Raw genomic sequence first — 26,090 nt, forward strand, 5'->3', positions numbered from 1 at the left:
CTGTGAAATTTATATTTTCGGAAATAAAAGATCTCAATATTGATCGGCAGATAAGCGCATGCGTATATCGACTTATCCAGAGCCGCCCCTTTCATTTTCATCTTTAATAGCACTAAGCGGAAATTAGATAACATAAACAAAGTTCTTTCTTCGTACGTTAAAAATATAGGGTTATTTGAAAATTACTGGCATGTAATTTACAATTACCAATAGGATTCTCGGTTCATCGCTTGCAGTATAAAAAGGATGAGGTACGATTGTATTCTTGATTTATAATATTTTATTTTCTCTATATCTCCACGGTTTCGCAACAGAAACGGCCCTGATTTTGTTTTCATAATTATTCACAGGAATCGTCAGAGGAGAAGGAGGAAAGAACGAAAAAAGTATTGGAACGGACGGCGCACATTATAAATAAATAAATGATTAAACGGCCGCCAATTCAACGCATGATCAGGCAACAACAGTGTGTGGATACGCGGCATGATCAGGTAGATATCCTTTTTTCTCCTCACCTCTCGAATGCAGAAAATTGCTCAATTTAGGTCAAATTCTAATGCAACTATTTATATTCTCCAATAGTTTATTTTTTTATTATCACATCACAATCATTTCCTAATTATAGAATTTAGTCTATTCAAATATAAATCTAAATATATTGGACAACATTATTGAAGAAATAATAAAAATAAATATATATAAACGCCTAAACCATTTCTGCAGATTGCCATTGTATAAAATAACGAAATTTACAATTTAGTACTTACATGTAACTGCAGCGACATTGTATAAAAAGTAAATTAGGTTATAAATCCAGGATTTATTACACAAATCTAATATGTTTGCTTGTGTTAATCGGAATTAATTCAATTAGGAATCAAACGAAAAAAAACAACAAATGAAACAAAACTAATATATAAACAAGGGATTAGGATTTTGGGAATTCAGTAAAAACATTGACGTGTCTCTGGATGATTAATGTCTGAATATAATAGATTGCAGTAAAGTTCTATTAGTAAAAGCTAGATAGTCGCTAAAGACGACTACGTCGTTTTACGACAAAATATTGTTTAAATAAATACATATTAATTTCATTTGCATATTTTTACATACATGTTTTTAACAAAAAGTGATCATTTTAGTGAACGATATATATCTCTGGATAGATGATAATAGTCAATGAGGCTAAAATATATTACCATTGCAAATCATGTCTGTTTAAAACAAAGGTGCGCTGATTTTAATTGTTATTCGTGAAGCTATTATCTAACGTATTCATGATTATTATTAAGTTTATCGTCGCTTTAAAAGTGTTAATTTGGCTACTTTCGCTTACATTTAAGAGGTAGTGGCGAAAGAGGAGGAGGAACTGAAGTTTATGCAAAGAAAAAGTGGGCGCTCGGAGATTTTATAAAGCGGAAGGAGAGCAGCCGCGGATCCGCAGTCCGTGTTCTCGCCTATAGACTGTCTTACTCAATCCGATCCAATTGATCCCAATTTGAGTTGTGCGCAAACGATTTAAACTGCCGTATTTTAACAGTGATAGAAGTGTTTGGAATTGGTAGGCATGGATGCGAAGATGCAGATAGGTCGCGTCATTCAGAAGAGGATACCTATCATCGGATGGGCGAAGAACTACAACTCGGAGAAGGCCCTCAGCGACCTGATTGCAGGGATCACGGTTGGCTTGACGGTTATGCCGCAGGCCTTGGCATACGCCACTCTAGCAGGTCTTGAGCCTCAGGTATATTTTTTTATTATCTAATCTAAAGTTACTTAATTTTATTGTTTTTAACTTCAGTACGGTCTATACTCAGCGTTCGCAGGAACTTTTGTCTACGCGATCTTCGGATCCTGCAAGGACATTGCCATTGGACCGACAGCGTTGATGGCGCTCATGACCTACCAGCAGATCGTTAATAAGAACACCGATTACGCCATACTATTGTGTTTCTTGTCGGGTATCGTCCAATTATTTATGGCCGTTTTGAACTTGGGTACGTCAGGCATATTGAAATTACAGACAGTAAATAACACTTTTTGAATCTAAGGCGTCCTTATCGATTTTATCTCCATTCCCGTCACCGTTGGCTTCACGTCAGCCACCTCCGTGATCATAGCAGCATCCCAGTTTAAGGGTATGCTCGGTCTGAAATTTACCTCATCTGGATTTCTTGACACTATGTCCAAAGTCTACAAGAACATCCACGAGACTAGATATCAAGATCTCACCATGTCGTTGATCTGTATAACTGTCCTGTTGGCACTCAGGGTAATTATTGAGCCGAACGAACTACCGAAAGAAGCAAATATTAATATTGCGTTATTTTTAGAAACTCAAAGATGTGCGAGTCAGTCCTATTGGCGTGAAACAAACGAAAAACCAACGGTACATATCGAAAGCATTATGGTTAATCTCGACAGCACGCAATGCCTTAATAGTCATCGTATGTTCTGTGGTTGCATACCTGTATGAAGCTTCAGGCTCCGCGTCACCATTTATTTTAACTGGTAATGTGAAGCAAGGGCTTCCTCCATTGGGTCTACCTCCGTTCAGCACCAATATGAACAATAGGACTATCGGTTTCACTGAGATGGTCGCAGATTTAGGTGGCTCCGTCGTGATGGTGCCAGTAATTGCTGTTCTTGGGAACGTTGCAATTGCAAAAGCATTCGGTAATTATTTAATTATTTTAATTTGACAAATTCGACAAAATATTAGTATGATTTGCACCAATTTACCGCCAAACTAATTTTAACAATCTAATTGGAAAAAAATCAACTATTTTCTGAAGATAAGATTTTTTCAAATTAATATACATGTATTATTTCTTACAGCTAGCGGAAACTGTGTAGACGCTACGCAGGAGCTGTTCACATTAGCTCTATGCAATATATTCGGATCGTTCTTTTGCTCGATGCCAATAACCGGATCTTTCTCTAGATCGGCCGTGAATCATGCAAGTGGCGTTCGCACCCCCATCGGCGGCCTTTATACAGGTTTTATGGTCCTTCTTGCCCTATCCTTCCTTACACCATATTTTGCCTTCATACCAAAGGCTGCTTTAGCTGCGGTCATCATATGCGCAGTCATCTTTATGATCGAATACGAAGTGATCAGACCCATGTGGCGTTCCAGTCGAAAAGAGCTCATCCCAACTTTTGCCACTTTCATACTCTGTCTGACAATGGGCGTGGAACTTGGAATAGTCATCGGCGTGGGCATAAATATTGTCTTGCTGCTTTATCCATCCGCTCGACCATCGATCATCGTTGAGAAAATGAACGTAAGTAAAAGTCAAATTTATACCCAGTTCCCACATTATTTTTGTAATTGCAGACGAGAAACGGAATAGAGTATATTTTGGTTACTCCTGGCAACAGTTTATATTTTCCTGCAGTGGATTTTATTAAGACTAATATCGATAAAGTTGCACTCGATTCCAAACATCAGACCGTTGTCGTCGATTGCAAGTTCATCCTAGGAGCGGATTTCACCGCTGCCAAGGGTATTGCTGCAATGATCCAGGAGTTCTCCTCTCGCAAACAACTTCTTTACTTCTTGAACCCACGGGAAGAGGTATTGAATGTCTTTCGGGGTGCCAGTCTGGAGGATTTCAGACATATCAATTCCATTACAGATCTTGAGAAGTTGATTGGAGGTAAAATTATTCATACTTTACTTACAATGCTAATTTAAATCTGGTAATCTGCATAATAAATTAAAAAAAAACTTTTTTTTATCTAGCAGGAAATTAAGAAACCAATTTTAAAAAATAACTATTTATTAATAAAAATTCTTCAAATTTTATGATATGTTTTTAAACATTTTGCAAATTCAACATATATTTTTACAGAATAATAATTTATTTTATGCAGTAATTATTTACATATGTTATTCATTTATGATTTCAGATGAATTTTCTAGCGAACAAATACGATTGCTGCCGGAGAATGAGTTACCCGAGCTGAGGGAAATTTCTTATTGCGATCTGAATCACAGGAAAAAGTCTGTCGCATAATGAAGAATGTGTATATTTATAATTTAACAATAATTGCATATAACTATGTACTTTGTATCAAAGCGAATTTATACTAAAATCTTGTGATTGTTTCTTTGGGTTTACCTTTCAAATCTTGTTGGATCTGTTCGAGCGTTTTCCCGCTTGTTTCGGGCATGCAGAAAACAGCAAAAATGGTGCTGAATAAACAGCAACACGCAAAGAGCAGGAAAGGTGCATGCATACCGTAATTGGAGTAAAGGAGCTGGAATACTTTTGTGGATAAACTCGAGTAAATAGCAAAGCATATGTTGAGCACGCACAGGGCCTTACCCTTGATGTTGGACGAGAATAGCTCACCAAGTGTTAAATTTGGAATGATTCCCAAACCTAGGGAGTAAATAGGTACGTAGATGAGCATCCCAACTATTGGAAAGTAGGGAAGACTCACGCCTTGCTCGGTCAGCATATCTTTGAAGTAGAAGTAGAAGCTCTCTGAGATTAGGATAAGACCACAACCAGCGCAGGATATAATCATTGACCATCGCCTGCCAAGTTTATCCAAGAAATAGGAGCCAGAGCAGGCACATACGGTTAATGCAGATGAGAAGATAATTGCAGATGTATTGGCAGATATTTTACTGCCTGCTTCCAAGAAGAGATAAGGGGCGTAAACTGCAAATGCAGAAATTCCAGCGAATTGCTGAGCTCCACGCACAGCGATAGCCACGAGCAGACCTTTCAGATTACTCCGAACTCTAAACAGATCCAATATACTTCCAGATTCTCCCACTTGTCGATCCACGGCTTCCTTGATCTCCAAAAATTCCTTTTCCACATTCTTGTTTCTTCTTAGTTTGTTCAAGCTTATTTTGGCCTTCTCCAATTCGTTGCGCATGATGTAATAATAGGGCGTCTCTGGCATAAACACGAAGCAAATGAAGAATAACACGGGAAGAGTTGCAAAAATGTATGCAGTTGTAGGTATACTAAAGTACGCTCCTATTATGTTCATCAGACATAATCCTAGGTAGGCGCAACACGACATGGCGTTGCCCCATAATCCACGAACTTCAGGGGAGGCGACTTCTCCGATGTAGACAGGGAGAGTAGCATATACGGAACTATGAGAAAATCCGCTCAGAAAACGCGAGACGTATATAACGTAGATATTGGTTGTTTGTGCAACAAGTAGCCAAGAAATTAACTGCGGAACGGCCACTGATAGCAGGGTCATTTTACGCCCCAATCGATCCATGAGGAATGGATAAATTGGGCTGGAGATGCTCGATGAAATAGACGGTATCACTGTTATATACGAGGCTTGTTCCATAGTTATATTACCTGGATATTCGTCAGATACTAAAATTGGTATAGACGGAGAAGGCCATGCAAATAGTAGCGCCGTATTTAATGACACAAGTGCAGCTGAAAGCAATACAAAACAATATTAGTTAACACAACATAAAAGATAAACAAATATAGTCTACATGAATTATAGAATTTTTAGATCTTTCAGGGCCAACGCAAGACGGCCGCCTGTGCACCGCACTTAAAAATTATTTATTATTTACAGGGTGCTTAAGGTAACTGAGGACATCTTTTTTCCTTGGCTGTACTACTATTTGAATGATACTTTTCATGTTAACAATTTAAAATGATGATTACCCATGAAATGAAAAGGCATGCTCTAATTATTGCTTTAAAAGCTGATTATGGAGATTTGAAAATTAATAATAATTCAATAAATATTATTCAATATTATCACACATCAACTTATATTTTATTAAATAATATTTTATTAAAATTACCGTTAATAAATATTATAAAACATTGCAGAAATAGCCCTTTATATGTATTATAATAAAATATAATTAGTGAACTTACAAAACAATTGTTGAGATTTTAAAACTCGTGTTGAAATATGATAAATACCAATATTAAATAATTGAAGTAAATTACTTTTCGGAATATTTTTATGTGAAATTACCGACACGATATGTGCACATGCCGATAAACAGCCTTCCATTGTTTTGATTTTATCGACAAAAAAAAAGTACAGGCACTTTGATTCATTGCAATATTTCTCACATGAATCAGCCCAATTGTTAGCTATGCAATTTAATTTCATCGACTTCTGTATGCTTCAATTATTTTATTCAAAGTGATTCAGTAATTTATTAAATATCCACAAACTAATTTATAAGGTAAATTGAATTTGATACAAAATAATATACTAAAATTATAATTGGTCACCTGTTAAGATTGCGAAGATCTGCTTCCATTCCTGATTAAAGAAATTCGAAAAGGGTGTGAATTTCATGATAATCGATGCTGCGATGCGACTATCCACTGTTTATTTCAAATGTTTTATTTTTTATTTCCGGTTGTTGTTATTTCATTTCCGTGGCGCGAGTTTGCCAGGCACACACACTGAAAATGATCTGACTCGAAACAAAAAAAGTATGTTCACTAGAAACAAAACTGTTTCGTTTACTTTCGGCCGAGCGAAAAGTCAATCCACGTGCGGCAATGATAATATAAATGAATGTTTAACTGTTGGTTTGAAAAATGACTGTACTTAAACAATGACAATAACCGCACTAAGTGAGAAACAAACAAAAGTTTAATCATATTTTTTTTATTATTCATACAAAAAAACATACGCATATTGAGAAGAGATCAATTATATAAAATACACTAAAAGATAAAATATAAAACATTCCCATTTTGCTTTTTTTTGTTTCCCTATTTAAAGATATATATGGAGTGTCTCAAATAAAAATTTCTAAATTTTAATTATTCTTCAATGATAGTTAAATAAGAAGTTTAATTCTAAAACTAGCAATATTTAGAGACATTCTGCACGAAAAGTGTTTCACTAGCAGTTAGATAACTGTTTTTATTTTCGTTTCTTTTGCAAAATAAAACATATCTGAAATAAATATACAAAACTTATAAAATAAACTTAATGCTATTTGATTAATCAGTATAATATTGCACATATAAATTGAATACCTTTATGTATATCTTTTTTTTTTAATATGTATACACACATTTTTTTTGTATATTACTACTTCAGTATAAACCAGATGGAAAATCTGTGAGCTTACTGGATGAGTTGCGACTACCAGTCGTAGTGAAATAGTCGTTTTTGGGCTGATCGTAATTTTTCCCGGAATACATACCAGCATTTCCGTGGCCTCGCTTGACGAGGAAGCTATTGCTGCTAGTAGCGGATGCTCTCTTTTCCTGGACACGTGGGAAATAGTACCTGTTTTCCTCGTGCTTCTGCAACGGTAAAAACATTTTCGGATTTACGTATTTCCCCTTGCTGCTTTCAGGTTTCTGATCGTTCACCGTAACGATGTCCACCATCGCGTCCAATCCGTCATCGATCCTATCCAAACTCTTGCTTTTCGTTTTTATATCAGTTGGACGACTTTCTGCTTGTTTGCTCTCATATTTAGTTGCGCTTAATAATGAATCCGAGCTCTCGTCGCTGGTAGTATACTCGTGTTCAAAAAAAATCTCCTTGTTGTAGTAATCATCTGTGGGTATATAGAGATGCACCAGGCTTCTAGTCTTTTGCGGTGGCTGCGGATGCAGGTTTGAAGGTACGATCTCTTCATCACCGTCGTCGCCGACCACGAACATCTCTTCTTCCACCCGCATTTGAATCTTACTCTGCACCTGCGCCTCCTCTATTTTCGCCTTTTCGAAATCCTCCGTTTCTGCATCGTTAATGATGTTCCTAAGCTCTTCAATTACTTCATCAATGGTAGTCTCGTCCTCGTCGTCTTCATTTAAAAGGGAATTAGTTTTGAACTGAAGCTTCGTCGATGAATCCTCATTTTGCACGGTGTACATTTCGTAAATCGTTGGTTCTTCCTGTAGATTGTCTGAACTGCTACTACGCTGCGATGACGAAATTCCTTCATCATCAGGACTTGAATCTAAAATTTAAAAAGAGAACATTAATGAAATACCAATCACATTGAATTGAACTTACTTGAGTTTATATTTTGTGATTTCAATGATATGACCTCGTCCTGAAGTTCGCTGCATCTTTCTTTCAAGCACTTCTCCAAAGACATTAAAATACCCTTTTCCTCTTGCAAAATCTAGGCAAATTTAGTTAAGTTTTATTGGATTAATTTAACATTCAATCTTACTTGTATACGTCTCTCCAGAAGAAGGACTTTGTCCCTTAGCGAGTCGTTTTCTCTTTCCGTATCGTCTAAACGAATCTTCAAAGATTCTGCGTCGATGAAGTTTTTCTCCCACCGGTCCAGCTCGGTAATTGTTGCATCGGCCGATGGTGAATTTAGCGTTATATTCTGAATTTATCATCAAAAATATTAAAATAAATCTTTATTTAACATTTTTAGTTACTATTTTTCTGTTTGAGACAACTGTATTAAAAACAAATATGATCATTGTTTCTTATAATTGTGTCTGATTTTTTTAATCAACTAAAATTTAACTTTGAAATAGCAAGTATATGGAAGTATTTTTATCATATTAATAAAATTACTTATATTCAGTTTATATATAAATTATACCTTTTTGATATTAACCAGATCGAAGCCAGCCTGCTCTAGTTCCGCCTGTACGTAGAGCTTCTTTTGTACGGAACCAGCGCTCTCCATGAAGGTGTTGATAAATTTCATGCCAGATACGATAAGTTCGCTCTGACCTCCAGCTGAAGTCAGCATTCCTACGAGGAACCGAAACCTCACAGGCTCACCAAAGCGAAGTCGCAGCGTGCTGAGCGCCTCAGACACTGTGCTGTTCCCATTACTGGTAGACTCACAAGCCTTTGTGAGTAACTGAAATTCATCGTTTTGTATTACATAAGATATGTTTCCGAATAATTTATAATTACCTGTAATGCGATTATGCGTGATTTATTAACGTTGCTCATAATACAAACTGATAAAGTAAAGAGACCAGCAGATGAAGACGTCAGCTTTCGGACGCTCTCGGAATAGCGAAGGCAGCATGATAGCAGACACTGGAGACAAGCCAACTCATCTAAAAGAGATCTCCTCTGAATCGTCAAAGATATCTTCTGGCTCGAAGGAACGTTTCCCGCATTGGATTGGCTTAGCTGGATTGCACGTAGTAGATCCAAGAGCAGTGTTATACCATCCAGGGGATCGGAAATAAATTCTTGAACGAAGCTTCATAAAAACAGAAACAAAATAAATGTAAATCCAGTGGGTATTATTCAATAAATGTTGTTTTTTTGATTATTTTTTTGTCACTCGATGTGATATGAAAGTCAAAATCACATTTTGAAATTTTCCTATTTTCGATTCTTTACTTTCTTTTAAAAACAATCAAAACAAGAAATATGGCGTGCCCAGGACAATGTAATCCGTGTCCTATGCCGATGATGCCTGCATGCTGTGCATCCCCTAGTCCGCAGCAGCATCAGCAAAGTGGCGGAGGAGGACATCAGCAGCAAAGAAGAAGGTGCAGATATATCCAGCCGGAGAGGCCGATGTCGTATAAGCCAAATGCGGAATTCCGTCCGCCAGTCTTGAAAATGGATGATGACACCATCTACAGGCGGTCTTATTTGCCAGTCGAGGGAGAGAAGCCTGATCCAATTCCGCCCAGGAATCATATCTGCATCGGGGAAGGCAAAATATCCGATTATACTATAAACAAGCTCTCATACCAAGGCCATAACTGTCAGCCGCCTTGTCCAATAATACCATGTGAACACAAGCTGATTGGAGAGGGTCCGATGCAGGACATTACAACCCAGAAGCATGATTACGTCCCAAAACCGTATTCGAAGCCGATGGCCACTAGACCTGGCAAACACCTATTCACTAGTGATTGCCCTCTCAGTGATTTAACCACCAACAGGCTGAGCTATTTACCAGTAGATGTGTGCAAATACCATGTGGGCCCGATAGTGCCCTCTGACATGATGGACAGGCCGTGTGGTAGGATGGAGGATAATACCATCCAGAAGCTGTCCTATCTTCCATGGCAGCCACAACAACCTGAAGATATGCCGTGGAAGAGGAGGCAGATGTTCGCACCACCTGAACTTCCCATGGAGGATAATACGGTGCAAAAGTTGAGCTACATGCCGCCGGGTCGCTATGAGGAGTGTCCTGATGGTTGCATGGATTGTGGCGATTGCCCTCCAGAACCTTGTGCTAACTACACTCAAGGGAACAATTCCTCCAATCAGCAATCCTTTCACCAGCCAGCAGCCTGCAGCGCCCCATGTTGCTGCCCAAAGGCTGCTTGCTGAACCCGGATGTCCTCTTCAAACTCATCTCAAACAAATTCCTTGTATCTCCTTTTGTAAAGATTTCGATTGACAATGCAACTATGTCTTTTTAAATGATGGAAAATAAACGTCTAATACTTAAATGTCCATTAATTAATAATTATTTATTAATTCAAAATATTTAAATAACTCTAAATATCATATACTAGATTTAAAAGATAGTACTAGTTAAAGTCTTATGACTATTAAATCATTATTGAGTTATAAGAAAAAATGCATTAACATAAAAATAAGAGATATTGTTCTATAATTGTGGTTCCTTTTGTCACTTTGACAGTATAAGTTGTTTGAACAATTGTAATACCTTATAATAAACTAAAATTAACGAAAGAATCTATAGCTTGTCACATGTATATATTTATAGTGATAACATAATGTACAATGGCTATTTTTTTAAAAATGCGGTTGGTTTACTGCATGAACATCATCATAATATAGACTTCAAATTCAATGAAAATGTCAACGACAATGGTCGTCGCGGCAAAATTATCCGTGTAAAAGTCACGCATGACGCAGAAAGCTAAGCCGAAAATGTTTTAAAATGCAATGTCAATGCCTGAGGTGCCGTAAAACCAATAATAACAGCAACAGTAAGGTCAACCAGTGCTTGGACGATGTAGTAAAGTTGATAGTGGACAAAGAATGTAGGGACAGCAATCATGATAATGGAAATGTACCCGAGCTCATCATGTTTCTACCGCTGGACGGTAAATTCACGCAAACGACTAACCAGGACGGAGCCATCAACATCGAGGCTGACGGTATTTTCGTGGTGACCAAATTCGATAGCAACAAGAAAGATCAAGACCGAGCAAGCAGTTCGGCGAAATATGGCCCAATTGATAGTGAAATATTCAACATCAAGACATCATCGGAAACAACGCAACCATCGACAAGAAATATTGCTTTCGATATGTACCAGCCGAGCGATTGCAAACACGGCGGAGCATGTGTTAGCAAGCCTTCAAAATCAGAACCAAAGTTCAGTAGTCCGAATATCGCGCTTGCAAAAAGCGTGCGATCAATTGATAGCATACAGACAACTAGCACATTTAAAAGTATCGTGACTGGAGAGGATCCCAAAGGCAAGAGTAAGATTCCGGTCCGCGTAGAACCTGGCACTAAAAAACCATGTCAGCTTAGGCCGTGCACGTTCACCACTTGCAATGTTAAAGCCCAGATGCTACACGCCGAAATATCTTGTCAGACAGAACTGCCCAGAGATGTATCTAGCATGTCCAAGGCGACCTCAGTGGGACAATTTAATAGTGATCCATCAAGAGTCGATGAGAAACAAAAACATAGTTCCCAGGATCATTGCATTTGTTCTAATTGCAATGCAATGTCTGAGCAAAATCACAAATCTATAGAGGATACCGTATCGAAATCTACCATGAGCAGCAGACAATCTGCTGATACCAGAAGCAGACAATCGGCTGATACCAGAAGCAAACAGTCTGCTGATACCAGAAGCACACAATCTGCTGAGACCAACAGCGACAATGATGTTGAAACAATATACACGCAGCAACGCGAGAGGTGCTGTATGTGTCATAACTCGTCGCAAACGGAAGACACCAGCAGAATAATTTGTGCCGCAATGCCGCGTATGAACTTCTGCCCTAACTTCAATCCCTGGAGCGGAGGAGGAGCAGGAGGATCAATAGGTTCTGGTAGCGGCTTCCCTGGATTCAATCCGAATATGCAACGTTGCTTTGCACCCAATATGAACTCGAACTTTAACAACAACTGGTTCCAGCAGAGGCGATAAGTTTTCTCAAGTAGTCGCACTTACCTAGGGTAAGCCATCCGCAGATCATTGCGCAGCTTCGACAACAACTCGGTAACGGTACCAAACTGACGCAAAGTCATCTCGCAACCACCGTTTGAAGTCAGCATTGGATTCCTATAGTCCCTGATACCAGTCGCCCCCTGACCCTTAGTCGCCGTGTCCACCTCATCAACGCTCATCTTCGAATATAATCCAGGTCCATTGGCTGGCGGTCGCCGTCCCCATTTCTTCAACGACAGGGCATAATCTTCCGGATTATAGATCGGCGGTCGCTGCTTTTCCTGACCGAATTATAAATTATTAATTAACTCTCTCTATAGCGAATTCCTTACATCGGGAAAGTTGGCTCAATAAAAATAAAAGTTTTCTCTTTCATTTTACCTTCGTTATCATATCGTCAAACCATTTGAAGGAGTCCATCCTCCTGGTATCCTCTGAATTGGGTGGCATACCACTGTTGTCGTTGCGCTGCGACCACTAGTCGATTCGTCAAATGTTGCTGCAATCAAAAAAATAGTTGCATATCTTATTCTGAACGATTTACTAATTTGTTTGTTCGTTTCTTTTATTTTCTTTAATTTTTGTTTAATTCAAAAATGAATTTTTCAATTTAAAATATTAAATTGTGAAATCTAAAAATTTCAAAATAAAGTAAATTTGAATTGTGCAAAATAAAAATAAATTAGAAAAATTACTTCACAAAATGTTATTTTTTTTATGTATTTAGTTCCTTTAACCCGCACTCTTGCTATATAATATATTATAATATAATTATATCCTGTTTCAACATTTTTAATATTCGACACTAGACAAATGGTCAGAGCTCGATATCCCATTCTCACGATTAACAGGATGTTTCATTACTTTTTATACCTATGACATAATATTATTTTTAATCACAAAAAAATACATAAGTGAATTGCAAACAGCATTATATATTGATAATATATAACATAATACATATTGTTCTTTATTTCGATTAAGTTCAGTGGGTCAACGGGTTGTTTTGCCTTTTAAAATATAATATGACTAATTTATTTATTCCTGAATGTACGCAATATATTATTACTATTTACTTTTATATATAAATGAAGGAATGTTTAGAGCACATCTCCATTGCTTCAATTCACATAATTTACGATTTGATCAGAACCGAAGAATAATTGCGGGTTTTAGTGTGTGCACGCTCTGCAGCATCGTGTCGTGTTTTCTTCGTGAGCTCGAGAACGGTAAAAAGACGTCATCTGGTCGGCGTCAACTCCTCCGGCCTCTTTCTAAATAGCCTGAGGTGGCAAGCGGTCCAATAACAACTAAAATTAACTGCATCGGGTCCAAACCGGATGAAGAGGTCGTCATTTTAGAATTTCATTATAAATCTGTTTCCACAATATAGAAAATCTATTTGAATGATGCAATTATTGAATTACTATAATTATTGAGAAATTATGATTTTTTATTATACAGAGTGTTACCAGATTTTGGAAAACCGGAACAGGAGGAAAAGGTCTTTATTTTTTTCTATAAGTAATAACATTTTCTTTTTGTAGAAACAGTAAATTTACCGCATATTAAAAAAAATGCTTTTCTCATTATTTGACTTAACTCTTGCTGTTTTTAATTAACAAAGAATCGCGCAATTCATAACAATTTAAATTGTAATTGTCTAACCATTGCAGAATACTTTCTACTATTTTAGTAAACTGACGATTTCTTTCGTGTGACCACCATATCATTAAATAATATATTGAAAACTTGTTGATACACAAATCCATTAATAGCTCAAAAAATTCAGCTTATAATTTACTAAAGAATATATCATTTTTAAAACAAGAAAATACTATTTTTTAAAAACAACAAAATAAACACAACTATAATTAATTATGAATATAATATAAACTCGCAATTTGCATGATTTAAACTTCTTATTATTTGGTACTGTAATTGTTAGGTAAAGCAATGTCATGTGAGATCATTTACTAGAATTTTTATGCCGATGTTAGACAAACATAGATATTACTATTTCCTTTCGTTTCCGTGTTATTATTACAATTGAGAAGATTTTAATTGGTTCGCTTCGTCATAGGAGGAAATTCCGTGAGAACTCCTTGGCATTGAATTGAATGGCAATGACCAGGCGTAGTTTATTAGCATTTATTTGTTTAGGATATGCTACAGATTTTCGAATAGAAGCAACAAAATTTCTTTCTTTTTCTTCATATATAATGTATAATATGTTTTCGTTTAAATTATTGTATCAAACCGATACATACCGCTATTAATTATAATATAAAAATAGTTGAAAAAATATCTGGCCAAACAAAAATGATCGTAATTGTGTAACATCAATGTTATGTTACAAAATCTTTGTCGCATTCAGTACATAATTGCAATTTACATTAGATTTTTCTCGCGTTTGCTTAAGGTTGGTAATGTTCTGCAAAATCCTAAAGGAAAGCATACTACAATTCACAAGTAAGTAGCGGGATCAAAGACAAAAAGAAGAATGTTTCGTTAATTGCACTTAACGGCTCTCCATTATTTATTGTTTCTAACTACATTGCTGTTACTTCAATTAGCCTGTGAATATTTAAACGGAGTTACTTTAGAAAGCTGTTTATCTCTTGTTTCCGCTTCTGTCAATGTTGATTTGTTTTTCTCTCTTTTTTTTCAACCCATCTTATTTTTCACTCCGCAATAAACAAATCCATCAAGAAAATATATCAATATATAGTGGTAAGTAGGTAATCGTGCCAATATTTGTAGACTAATCGCGTTAAGCGTATTCAGTGCATAACTGATTTCAAAAATGCAATTTCAAGTTTGCCATTTCCTCTTTTTTTTTTATAAAATCGTAATACTACCTGAATCAAATACAAAATGACGAGTATGTTCTTAGTAATTGGTGCATGAATGCATTTTAGGTTATTGTTATTGTTTTCCACGTTCGCGGTCATTATTTTTTTCAAAGACTCTAGCTTCAAAAATATGAATGCATTGAATTGCATTCATGCTTGATTTGAATCGCTGATAACCCAGTTGCAATGTAATGGCATTTGACAGTTTCTTTTACAGTTACACCATGAAAGCCATAGCATATTCTCGAGCTACTCAATCAAAACGCATCATTGATATTATTAATCCACTTCTTTGTATCTGCAATCCTTGGAAACAGTAAATTAGATGAGTCTGTGTCAAACGGTCGTTCGGTTAATTAAAAACATTAACAGAACAGCGAATCTAAACGAACATCAAATTGCGACACAAGTTTCTGTGAATTCGTCAACAGTTGAAAACAATTGTATATGAAGAAATTTTCTTTTCTCATTTATATATATATTAAGTGCGCTGAAGAGAAACAACATTTACGACGCCATGCAAAGAAGAGCAGAACCAGTGTTTCTGGACTTCTCTTATACAGTTATTTGCGGACATCTAGTATAATTTGGTAACATAAATTTAGTTGAATTTATAAGATATAAAATGAAGAACTGTTATTTTAGTACACAATTGTTGTTGTTTCTTTAATATACATTAAACGATAATGACAATGTCGTGACTACACAATTTTGTAAAGAATTATCTCTCACCGAATGTTCTTCCGATATACTATATGTGTATGTTCCTTTGGAGTATCCAAAAAGTTCACTTATTCTCCAACGAAGGTCACTCGTGTCCAAGTGCGTTCTTACGTAACAACCGGAATGCTCATATCCATCCACGTATGCCACTAACTACATAGTACCTGCTTACTTGCGCTATACGTTCCTCGATATGCACCGGAGGCGAGTGGTGGCCAAAGAAGTAGCGGTCGAATGAACGACAAGAAGTGAACAGCGGCTCATCCGATGTGCGTGCTCTCCGTACGTTCTTCGCGACTTGAATGAGTGCGTAGACTTTTAAACTCTTGTAGAAACCGTTGCAATATTCTCCATTCCAATGATAAATACATTTTTGTTTATTTTCTTTTATATATTATTATAATAATAATGTTTATTTCAACAATCAAATAAACAAAAATAAATAATAATTTAAAAAAATTAACAATAAAAATAATACGTAAATAATTAGAGATAAAATTATAAAATAAAAACCACATAAATTTAAATTTTGAACTGCAATTTACTTGTACAGAATTGTTTTATATTTTATACATTCTATATTTTATATTTATTTAAATAAGTCACTAATAATAAGTGTTTAAAAGCCCTTTGTATCAGTTAACTTGTTTGAAATTATATATATATTTATTTTGTTCTTTTTATTTCTGTATATGTTTTTTTGTACGATTGATGCAATAAACATTATTATTATTTTAAGTGTTTAAATCAAGTTTAATTTTAGAAAATAATATAAGGAAATTGATAAATCATTTATCCAAATGGTTCAATAACATGCCAAAAAAATGTTAGCAACCAAAGTTATAAATGTTTTAACCATCGAAAACTTTTTAACCTTTCGTTACACGCGTGGCGTCTGTGTGACGCCAGTATAAATAGTATAGTATAAAAATAATAAGAAGATATCAGGTAATTATTACATGAAAGAAAAAAAACAACTAATTTTAGACTCTTATTTAAAAATTTTGAATTTACTTTACAAAATAACAGTTTATTTAATAAAGTTTTCTTTGTTTGAAAGAAATGCTTTCAATTTTCTTTACACAAGAACATTTTACTTCTGAAAACAAAGTTTCGCTTATCGAAGTAATTTCTTAGAACTGGAAGCGTTCTAAGAAATTACTTCGATGTATGATTGAATTGTTAAATTTTATTTTAAATATATAAAAATATATGTGAATGTATACAAAAATATTGTTATTATTGCAATATATATTTAAATAATAATATATATATATATATGTATACAAAAAAAAATCATTAATAAAACATTTCTAATGCTTTCTCTCTTGTTAAATTATTACAAAATGATAATTGTTGAAAGTAAAATTTCTCTGATTTACTTTATTATGTACGTTCTTGCTCGTGTATATGTATACTTAATAATAGTTAAGTCTATTTATTGGTGCAGTGGATTGAATCCTCGTTTAAGACTAGTCGGGCCTCGCGGTATTTCTTCTCTAGAAAGCGAATAATATAAAACTGAAAGAAAGAAAAAAACGTTTGTTTCGCGTGTGGTTTATTCAAAATTAGGTTTTGAGATGTAAAAGCAAAACTTTTCTGCTATTATTTCTACTGCCGATATATATGTATTAACAGCGGCACACGATAAAATAAAAATACTTGCACATTTTACCGCAACCATTTATAGCTTACACTAATTACGGGAAATGAACTAAGATTTCTCTTCAACTTTGGTTTTCCTTCACCATAAAAAGAAACTCGGGGAGTAAATTGCGCGGAAAATTCGGATTTACAAAATTTACATGCCACTGCAATCTAGGAAAATGGGTCAAGATCCATACGTCAACTCTCTAAAAAAAATACGAATAATGTATTTCCTGCAGTCTAACGGACTTTCACACAAGGTGCACGTCAGATCCCATTATTTCCCGCTTCCATATAACTATATATGCATATTATTACTTTTATTAAACGCATTTAATTGCAGTGAAACTTCGGTTGTTGGACAAATCGCTTGTCTAACAAAAACTAAAACAAAATGCATAAATTACAACCAAGTCATGAGATTTACGACGAGTATATTGGATTCGGTTTTCGAATAACCTTTACGAGCAAATTAAGTCTTACTATTCAATTTGCCATAATTGATATATTTTGGTAGTCGTGGATGTCATCGTTGTGAATAAACCAGATATTAATTATTTTCTTACCCCGCAATATGTTTAAATAACAAAACATTACCAGAAGCGGATAACATACAATATTTTGGCATGCATATGAAAGCTACACACTTGGATAAAACGAAAACAATTATAAATAAATAGACAAATTACATTACCTGCTTGGAAAATAACTATTATTTAAGTTAATTAGTTGGTGGGAAAATTGTCTTGTACATTGAAAATTCAATAGTAATTCCCATGTTTAAAACACTATATATATTATCAAAAATAATTAACTAGAATGGACATAATACTAAATATATTTGTGAACTTATTTAATCAATTATTATTAAATTATATGATTAACATTCTTATTTATAAAAGCTCGTTAGGCTTAATTACAGCTATACAACTGATATTTTCTGCCCGAAGAATATGTATACAATTTTAATTTCCAAAAATTAAACACTGAAATTAGAGTTAAAGTGTCAAGTAGATATACCAAAAAATATATTCTAAAAACATATTTGATTAATTTTCTTCTACTTCAAACGAAACATAAAGGAAAACAAGAACAAGAGAAATAGAGGAAAGGATACTTAAAGGAAAGTTAAGTATTGGAAAAAAAAGATGTTTCCTTAATGTTGGATATTAAGATTTGGAGGAATACATAAATGTGAAAGTATGTAGTTCTTCTTATATAAATTTAAGAGATAGCTTACTAAATCTTTGGAGGAGAGAAACTATCTTGGTTTTAGAATACCTTTTGGTCCGAAATTATTTCACAGACCAAAATTATTTTTTTTTTATCATCCCAAATATAATAACCAAGCACGTTTTTATTTCTGTTTCTACTATTTTATTAATTTTGCGGTGAATAATACCTTTTTAATATTCTCATTTATACTTAACATTAGAATATTCCATTGATCATTTAAGAAATACTTGATGGTAGTAAATTGTTTATAAATGCTGAGCGTTGAAAATATGAATATGAAGAAGTTATTAGTCATTGTGAGGAAATGTCTTCGATTCGGACATTCACATCACTAACTATGTCATACCTTGGAAGATTTTGATGTACGGCAATGTACATCGATCACTGGCCCGAATATTTTTTGTGCGCAATTTCCTGAGTGTTAGGAAGGAATATAGTCGTTACATTGGTCTTCTTTACACCGCAAACACGGTGTATAACTTCTTTGTGTATTTTTTGCTTATAGCTGAGTACTGATTCATTCCCACTCCACTCATCAACTACGTTATTGGCGAACCAATGCCACCGAAAAAGGAAGATTAGTATACTGGTATAATAGAAAAGATGAGTTTTTACTGTAATTAGGGTCGCAGCAAGGAAATATTGCGTCTGAGGCCAAATATCTAATTGCGTTCCCGGCTAAAGAAATTGAAGAGGCCCACAAATTAATATGAACAAAAACCATTTCAAGAATACATATTTTGTTGATAAGTTAACCCCAGGTATTATAACCCTTCAATGTCAGAGTTTGCACACGCATTTGTGTGAATAATTGAATAATTTGTGTGAACATTGAATAATAGTTACCTTGTAGATTAGTATATACATTATTAAATTTTAAAAATATTTTTTGTCATAAAATATATTAATGAAATAATAACATTTCTTGCAATAAATCATATTACATACTTTTTTTTTGTATATATTTCAAAAATTCACAACCTGCCAATTCTTAGCAATAAGTAGAATATTTTTTGCCCATAGACAGAAAAAAGAAAACAAAAACAGAAAAACAAAATAACACGCATGGAGCGGAACGATTTCCCATCTTATATTTCCTTCCTATAATATTACATACTTAAAAAAATCATAATATAAAAAGAAAATAAAAAAGGGCTATCGACTATAGGTCTTTCTGCCCCAATGAAATATTAATTGAATTTGTGATGAATATGAAATAAATTAATATTTGTTTATTGTTAAAGTTTATGCCACCCTTAATACACGTATCGAATCTTTGCACTTTTAGCTATATAGAATTTTACATTTTGATTCTAAATTAACTTCGGTGGTGATTTAATTGAATAAAATAACATTACTAGTTTTTTATTAAATGTAGTCATGTGATTATGTGTCTAATTTTGAGAAATTTGTATAATAATTATATTATTTATGTTTTCATTTCTTTAATTTATGAGACAATGGAACTCACAATGATTTAATATAAATCCGTCGAAAAAAGATAATCATGAAATATTTAATATATCATAGATATTTAACTGTTATTAGCCACTAACTGCAACAGGTTGTATTCTTCGTCATCTTCGTCAAAGTAATTTCGCACAAGAAAATACATTTACTTTTACCCTGCGCATCCACCATTTACGCTCCATCATTTACCCATTGAAACACTTCTAAATCAGTTAATGGATTAAAAAAATAAATATTCGCATGAATCAAGTTTGTATCCAGAGTAATTTAGAACATTCAAATAAAAATACCCCTAATAATTGAAGTTCGGAACCTCGCATAACGTGTATAATCCGTTTCAAAATTTCCGGATTTTTACTCATATAGTGAAACATATTCAAGAATACACATAATATGTGTACACAAGTTTTAAATCGTTACTTTATCTGCGAAACGTTACACGTTAAGTGAGTCATTTTTCTTACAATTCATTTTGCTCGTTAGGCAAAATGCTCGTTAAGCGAGGTTTCACTATAAATGTATTTTTTTTTAGCAATTTAAAATAACATATTTTTATTTTATCCAAAACATTAATATTTCAAAACAACTTAATAAATTTAAAAAGAAATAAGATAATACGCGTTTACTCAGATTTTCTAATGTATGAAACAATGGTAATCCTTTACTAACTGTTATTTAATTTATTTTTTGTTCCTATCAAAATTGATTATATAAATTACGCACATAATGAGCAGTTAAGAAAATCACATAGTGGTTGAGTGTTCGCATCTTAGTAATATTTTTAATTTAATTTAAATATTTTTTATGCATTCCAATTAAATTCACCTATCGTGGAACCCAAAAAGTCTCATGCACCCCAAAAAAAAACTAGAATGTCCTAAGCTCTGTGCCTAATCAATTCTTCTTTGCACTGCTCGAGTAAAAGTTCTTAACGCTGGCTTGTGCATATTACTTCAATTAGATAATTAATTCAATTATTTTCCAATGAAGTCCGAAGTACAATAAGTGTGTTGCAGAGTCTCTAGTATGCCGTGAGACAAAAAAAAAGTTTGAAAAACACACCTTTACATACTTGAAAACTAGAATTGTCAATTTATCAAATTTTCTTCTAATATTGAGTACTTCATATACAACACAAGAAATCAACATACAACAAACGTTAAATTGAGTTGTGTTTGTCAGACTAGACATATCAATTGCATACGTCGGGGCATTGTAAACTTACAGATAACATTAGATCGTATTATTTAATCCATTAAATAATTTAAACACAGGTACAAATATTTAACTATGTAAAAATAAAATAAAAAACATTTTAATTTATATTCGTTAAGGCACTATTTCACTGATTAACTGAAAAAGTAAACTGATTCCAGCACTTCTTTAATATTAAATGAGCCAGTCCTGGGCAATTTCCTCAGTACACGATTTAGTTTTTTCTTTGTCAACTCAGCAACTGAACCATCTTCGTTAATTTCCCTGAAACATTAACAACATTAAAAATAAGGATATACTCAAGACTAATATAACAAAACTTACGTTGCTTGATAACTAAATTTCTCACTAAGGAACGCAGACAGATCTTCTAAAATCGGTTCAGAATGCAAGGAAACGAACTGCTCTCGACAAACCTGCATTTAATATAAATATTTAAAATTATGTTGGGATCATAAAATCAATGTATATAATACCTTATTCATAATGTGCACAGTCGAGGGGTGTGTCCAGTAGCAATCGTGGACGGAGACGAAAGTAATGCCGGCCCTCTCACAATGCAGAGAGGTTAACATCATGTGACTAGAATCCAACGAGTGGATAAAGTTTGGCGGAAAAGCATTTTTCTGCTTCATCACGTTCGGTTTCCTGTAATTTGACTATATTTAAAGAACGAAATACAATTATTTAGTAAATAATTACTCGTATTGATCTAAATGGAAAATCTCGTAAGAACCATTGGTTTGAGGTTTTTTGTAACGAAAGTAAGGCTGAACCACTGGCAATCCCATAGGTGTCACCCATTCTACGTTCTGTCCGCAAACCGACGAAATCAGTCGCGCGCATTCAGTAAACCAATCTTGGATTTCACGGGTAGATGTGAACATTGATCCTAGGGACTCAAAAGTTCTGCCTGTCAAATACGAAGATCCTGACCAAACACTTTCTTTAGGGAATTGATCTATGTCCTTGAGCTGACGTGCAATCTGCAAGCGAGCACCAAATCTCGTTACGCCGTACACTGTGGTCATCACCGTCTGCTTGATAACCTTTCTTCGAACAAAACCTTCCAATATTTTGGCAATCTAGAAACAATAAATATGACTCATTGATTTCATAGAAAAATGTCTCACAGTTCAAACCTCGATGCCATTCTGAGCATCCTGCGACCTCTTTTCTTCAACCAATGTTGCAACAGCGCTGTAAACATCCTGTGGAACCGGCGCTGGACACAAATTTACACTAAACGCTCCAGCACTGTCTCTTCCCAAAGCTGCGTAGTGCTGTAAACCATTACAGCTTCCATCTTGGTGAATTGGAAAATGACAAAGATACTTTTCCGGATCAGGTGATCTATTTCAATTCCATTAATAAACAATATTTTACTTATGCAATTATATAAATATTACCGAATTGCCTTCGCTATCTCCATGCAACAGGCCAGAGTTTGCCAAGGTTCGTCGGACTCGGCCCACCAGCGTTTACCAGTCAATGGCTTATCAGCTGAATCCAATATCAAGTTCATTATATCATCCGCGTACGCTAGACGATCTTCCACTTTGTCGCGTTTCTTAAGGCCGGTCAAGTTAATAAGATGTAGCTTAAGCCACTTTAGACCATCTGGCCCAAGAGGGCGAGACTCAGCGAAAACAAGCATCGACCTTGCCAAATCAGACCCCAGGTGATTCAAATGGGGAGGAACTGGATAAACACGACCCCTGAAATCCATGTTATGCGGTAACCAAAATATATCATCCCGAAACTAAAAACAATGTAACAAAATTATAATTCTACATACTAATAAGTATGCATACATGATTTGCCAGAGAAAGCCTGTAGAGGCAATCGCACCATAACGAATACATCTCAGCTTTTTTTCTCCTATATTGCAATTTTTGTCTAAAGTTTAAGTATTTTTGTGTTTTGTCCATATCATTGGTAACAGGGGCTGGAGGTTCTAGTGAACTCGGAGCCTCAGGAACATCTAGTTTTGCGGAACCACCAGACTTAAAAACTTCTAGTATAACGTCAAGCACCATTTGATTCACTTTCCATGGAACTGAAGCTAATTGGTTAAGAGCATCAAGAGATGGATATAATTTGTTCATGTCTGATTCCATTAAGCGTTTCTTCTGAAGTGTTGCTTGTGGTGGAAGTCGGATTACTTCGCATGGAGCTACCAGATATCCTCCAGTCTTAACGTCCACCCAGGGTATTGGAGGGCAAAGCATAGGCAACTCGTAAGATGGAAAATTGAGAGTTTCCGGCACAGAAGCTCTGTACAATTTCGATAATATGGGATGTGGTTTCACCTCTTCTTTGACTAGCCTTCCCTGGTTCCTAAATATGGTGTAGAACGCAGGCAAATAATTTTTGTGTTTGTTGTTATTCCTCATCACATTAACATCGATTTTTAAATCGTGCATAATAATGTTATATAGAAATTTTCCAATAGTTTGCAATGCAGTTGGAACCCATTCCTGATGATCCATATGCATAGTCGCCCCTTCGTGCTTGTATGCATATTCAGCCCATTGCCATTTTTGTCTTGTATTCATATAGTCCACGTCCGTGGGCAAAATTCCCAAATTTCCATGATTGGCAGCATAATGTTCGCAGTACTTTTTATGGATCATATGCATCTAAAAAAACAATAACATTAATTTAAATAAAATTAATAAATACCAATACTTACTTTGTCAAGGACTCCAGATTTCTGCTTCTTCAAAACTTTATATCTAGCATACACTTTGGCACCTAAATCCCTATACAACATATTTACTGTGGGACTATAAGTTTCTGATCCTTGAGCAATCTTCTGAGCCTCATCCACAATAATCGTGATGTAGTCTCTTATAGGAATGGCTCGCATATAAGGCTCCATGTTCAAAGCGCTCCTGTGCGCACTCATAGCTGATAAATCTCGGTTGAAAGCTTTTAAGGCAGCTTCTTCCCACAACTTCAAATGCTCACCCCATGCTTTCCTATACTTCAGAATTTCTTCTGTTGGCTTAGGTTTGGCCTCAATACTTTTTACCTATAAATCAAATTAATTTTACATGATGTATAATCAAAAGTATTAGTTTTTACTCACAGTAACCAAAACATTATTCTCAATTTCTATCTGATGTTTTATGCAATACTCCAATTTATCTTTACTAAATATCCCAGATTCAGTTGCATTATTAGATTCATCTGGAAATCCTTTAGTTTGCTGTTCGTGATTTAAATGATTGAGTAAATGATTCTTGAATTGAACACTGGGCTCCTCGTAATTAGGAACATAATCAGGCCGAAAATATTGCAACGCATCCAAAACACGGTCTCTTTGGTCGAAAAGAAAGGTGGCTTCGTTCATAATTTTATCGAAGCTAATGCCTTTCTCTTCTGATAAATTTACATAAGTTGCAATGTACTTAGAGTGACTGCCATTGCTATTGACTCGCCCCAAACATTCGAAGATTGCTGAAAAACTTTGCACGTTCAAAGCTACCTCTTCCTCTTCGATGAACTTGACGACTTCACGTATTTTGTGAAAATCTCCTTTGGCTGCAAAACCTTTCAATAACGCATTGTAAACCGCTATATTCTTAAGTGGCGGAAATCGATCAGGAGTTTTGGAAGCACGGAATCTATGAAAGTATAAGGCATTTAAGCCCCTCTTTGGCGTTCTCAGGCTCACGCACACCTCAATATATGATGCTAAAGTCTTGCTAATAACCTCTTCTCTTGCCTTCTTATCATATATCTTAAATTTCTTTTTTGGAACCTCTTCAACTACATTATCAGGGGTTTCTTCAACTATATCCTCTTCAAGCGCTTCAGGTTGGAATTGATGGTTTGGTTTTATACTATTTTATACAAGAACATAGATTATTTGGATAGTCTCTACAATACTAATAACTTGCCTTTGCAAAATGTCCAGATCCATTGGATACGAAGTTATGGATGGTATGTTTGGAGTAATCAGTTCATTATTAATTTTACTATTTATCACAGAGCTAATTGAACTGGTAAATGTAGTTTCCAGAAAAGGTTTTTCGCTTATAAGGATATGCGGAAAATTATGAACATCAGTCAGGTTGTTGTAGCTATACTCATATACAATCCTATTGACATCCTTCTTGTAATCCTTAAGTTTATGAAACTCGTTTAAATTTAAATCTGCCAATGCCATCATTTTAACATCGTTTGGGTGAAGACTGCGCACTGTGGCTTTGCACTCCGAACTTGATGTATTTGTCACTAAATTTAAATGTATTGCCAACTGATTTAAAAGTTTTGACGTTTAATTTAAAGGTTATGTTGAGATTAACAATGCGTTCCAATTGGAATAATAACACTACTTATTGCATATAATTATTTGAACAAATAACTCACCTACTAGCATTTCTGCATACTTTTTCATTGTTTTTGTTCGTTTTTTTCTCGTCTTTTTGGTTGCTAAACTAGGACTTGTATGTGTTGACTGCTTTCTAATAAAACCTACAAACATTCAAGAACAATTGCCAGACTCGTTTAATAATGATAGAATAAAGTACTTACGATTGTGAATATCATTAAAGACATTGTTGCGTTTGCACAGGGAACAACCCCTTTGGGTAACACCAATAGTACCGGCATTTCGTTGACCATTTCCAAACGACACCATATGCAAACTATTTAAACTGGAGTTTCGTAACTTCAGCAATCGATACATCGCTAGCACTTAATTTAAAACTAATTCTGTTTTGAACAATTTCCGATATTTCACATCAATCTTCACGTGCCGCGAGCGCCATTTTTATTATGTAATTAAGTACGAAAAGACACCGCTTGGTGGCATTATTTTA

The 26,090-nt window shown here is 34.8% G+C and overlaps 4 protein-coding genes across 4 annotated transcripts; 1 reads left to right on the top strand and 3 right to left on the bottom strand.

The window, feature by feature from the left end:
* The first annotated feature begins 67 nt into the window (after positions 1-67).
* LOC108568451 (sodium-independent sulfate anion transporter) lies at positions 68-4,086 on the top strand. Its single transcript, XM_017929548.1, has 9 exons — positions 68-251; positions 351-491; positions 1,344-1,744; positions 1,802-1,997; positions 2,052-2,272; positions 2,334-2,676; positions 2,839-3,287; positions 3,341-3,662; positions 3,916-4,086. Exons 3-9 carry the CDS (start codon positions 1,568-1,570, stop codon positions 4,020-4,022), a joined length of 1,815 nt encoding a protein of 604 aa, XP_017785037.1. The 5' UTR covers positions 68-251; positions 351-491; positions 1,344-1,567; the 3' UTR covers positions 4,023-4,086.
* LOC108568452 (facilitated trehalose transporter Tret1-2 homolog) lies at positions 4,022-6,421 on the bottom strand. The gene is made up of 2 exons (XM_017929549.1): positions 6,258-6,421; positions 4,022-5,429 (listed from the first exon to the last, which is right to left on the bottom strand). The coding sequence occupies exons 1-2, from the start codon at positions 6,322-6,324 to the stop codon at positions 4,096-4,098; spliced, it is 1,401 nt and encodes a 466-aa protein (XP_017785038.1). The 5' UTR covers positions 6,325-6,421; the 3' UTR covers positions 4,022-4,095.
* Positions 6,422-7,079: 658 nt separating this feature from the next.
* On the bottom strand, positions 7,080-15,950 carry LOC108568392. The gene is made up of 8 exons (XM_017929454.1): positions 15,700-15,950; positions 12,494-12,611; positions 12,116-12,393; positions 8,890-9,187; positions 8,567-8,833; positions 8,177-8,341; positions 8,014-8,125; positions 7,080-7,957 (listed from the first exon to the last, which is right to left on the bottom strand). The coding sequence occupies exons 2-8, from the start codon at positions 12,560-12,562 to the stop codon at positions 7,080-7,082; spliced, it is 2,067 nt and encodes a 688-aa protein (XP_017784943.1). The 5' UTR covers positions 12,563-12,611; positions 15,700-15,950.
* A 5,321-nt stretch (positions 15,951-21,271) lies between these two features.
* LOC108568427 (DNA-directed RNA polymerase, mitochondrial) lies at positions 21,272-26,049 on the bottom strand. The gene is made up of 12 exons (XM_017929502.1): positions 25,804-26,049; positions 25,639-25,743; positions 25,167-25,503; positions 24,353-25,109; positions 23,954-24,295; positions 23,073-23,900; positions 22,668-23,020; positions 22,401-22,611; positions 21,961-22,343; positions 21,735-21,906; positions 21,583-21,674; positions 21,272-21,522 (listed from the first exon to the last, which is right to left on the bottom strand). The coding sequence occupies exons 1-12, from the start codon at positions 25,955-25,957 to the stop codon at positions 21,393-21,395; spliced, it is 3,864 nt and encodes a 1,287-aa protein (XP_017784991.1). The 5' UTR covers positions 25,958-26,049; the 3' UTR covers positions 21,272-21,392.
* Between the last annotated feature and the right edge of the window lie 41 nt (positions 26,050-26,090).

Source organism: Nicrophorus vespilloides, unplaced genomic scaffold, assembly GCF_001412225.1.
Source record: "Nicrophorus vespilloides isolate i.1.1-1 unplaced genomic scaffold, Nicve_v1.0, whole genome shotgun sequence".
NCBI classification, from domain to species: domain Eukaryota; kingdom Metazoa; phylum Arthropoda; class Insecta; order Coleoptera; family Silphidae; genus Nicrophorus; species Nicrophorus vespilloides.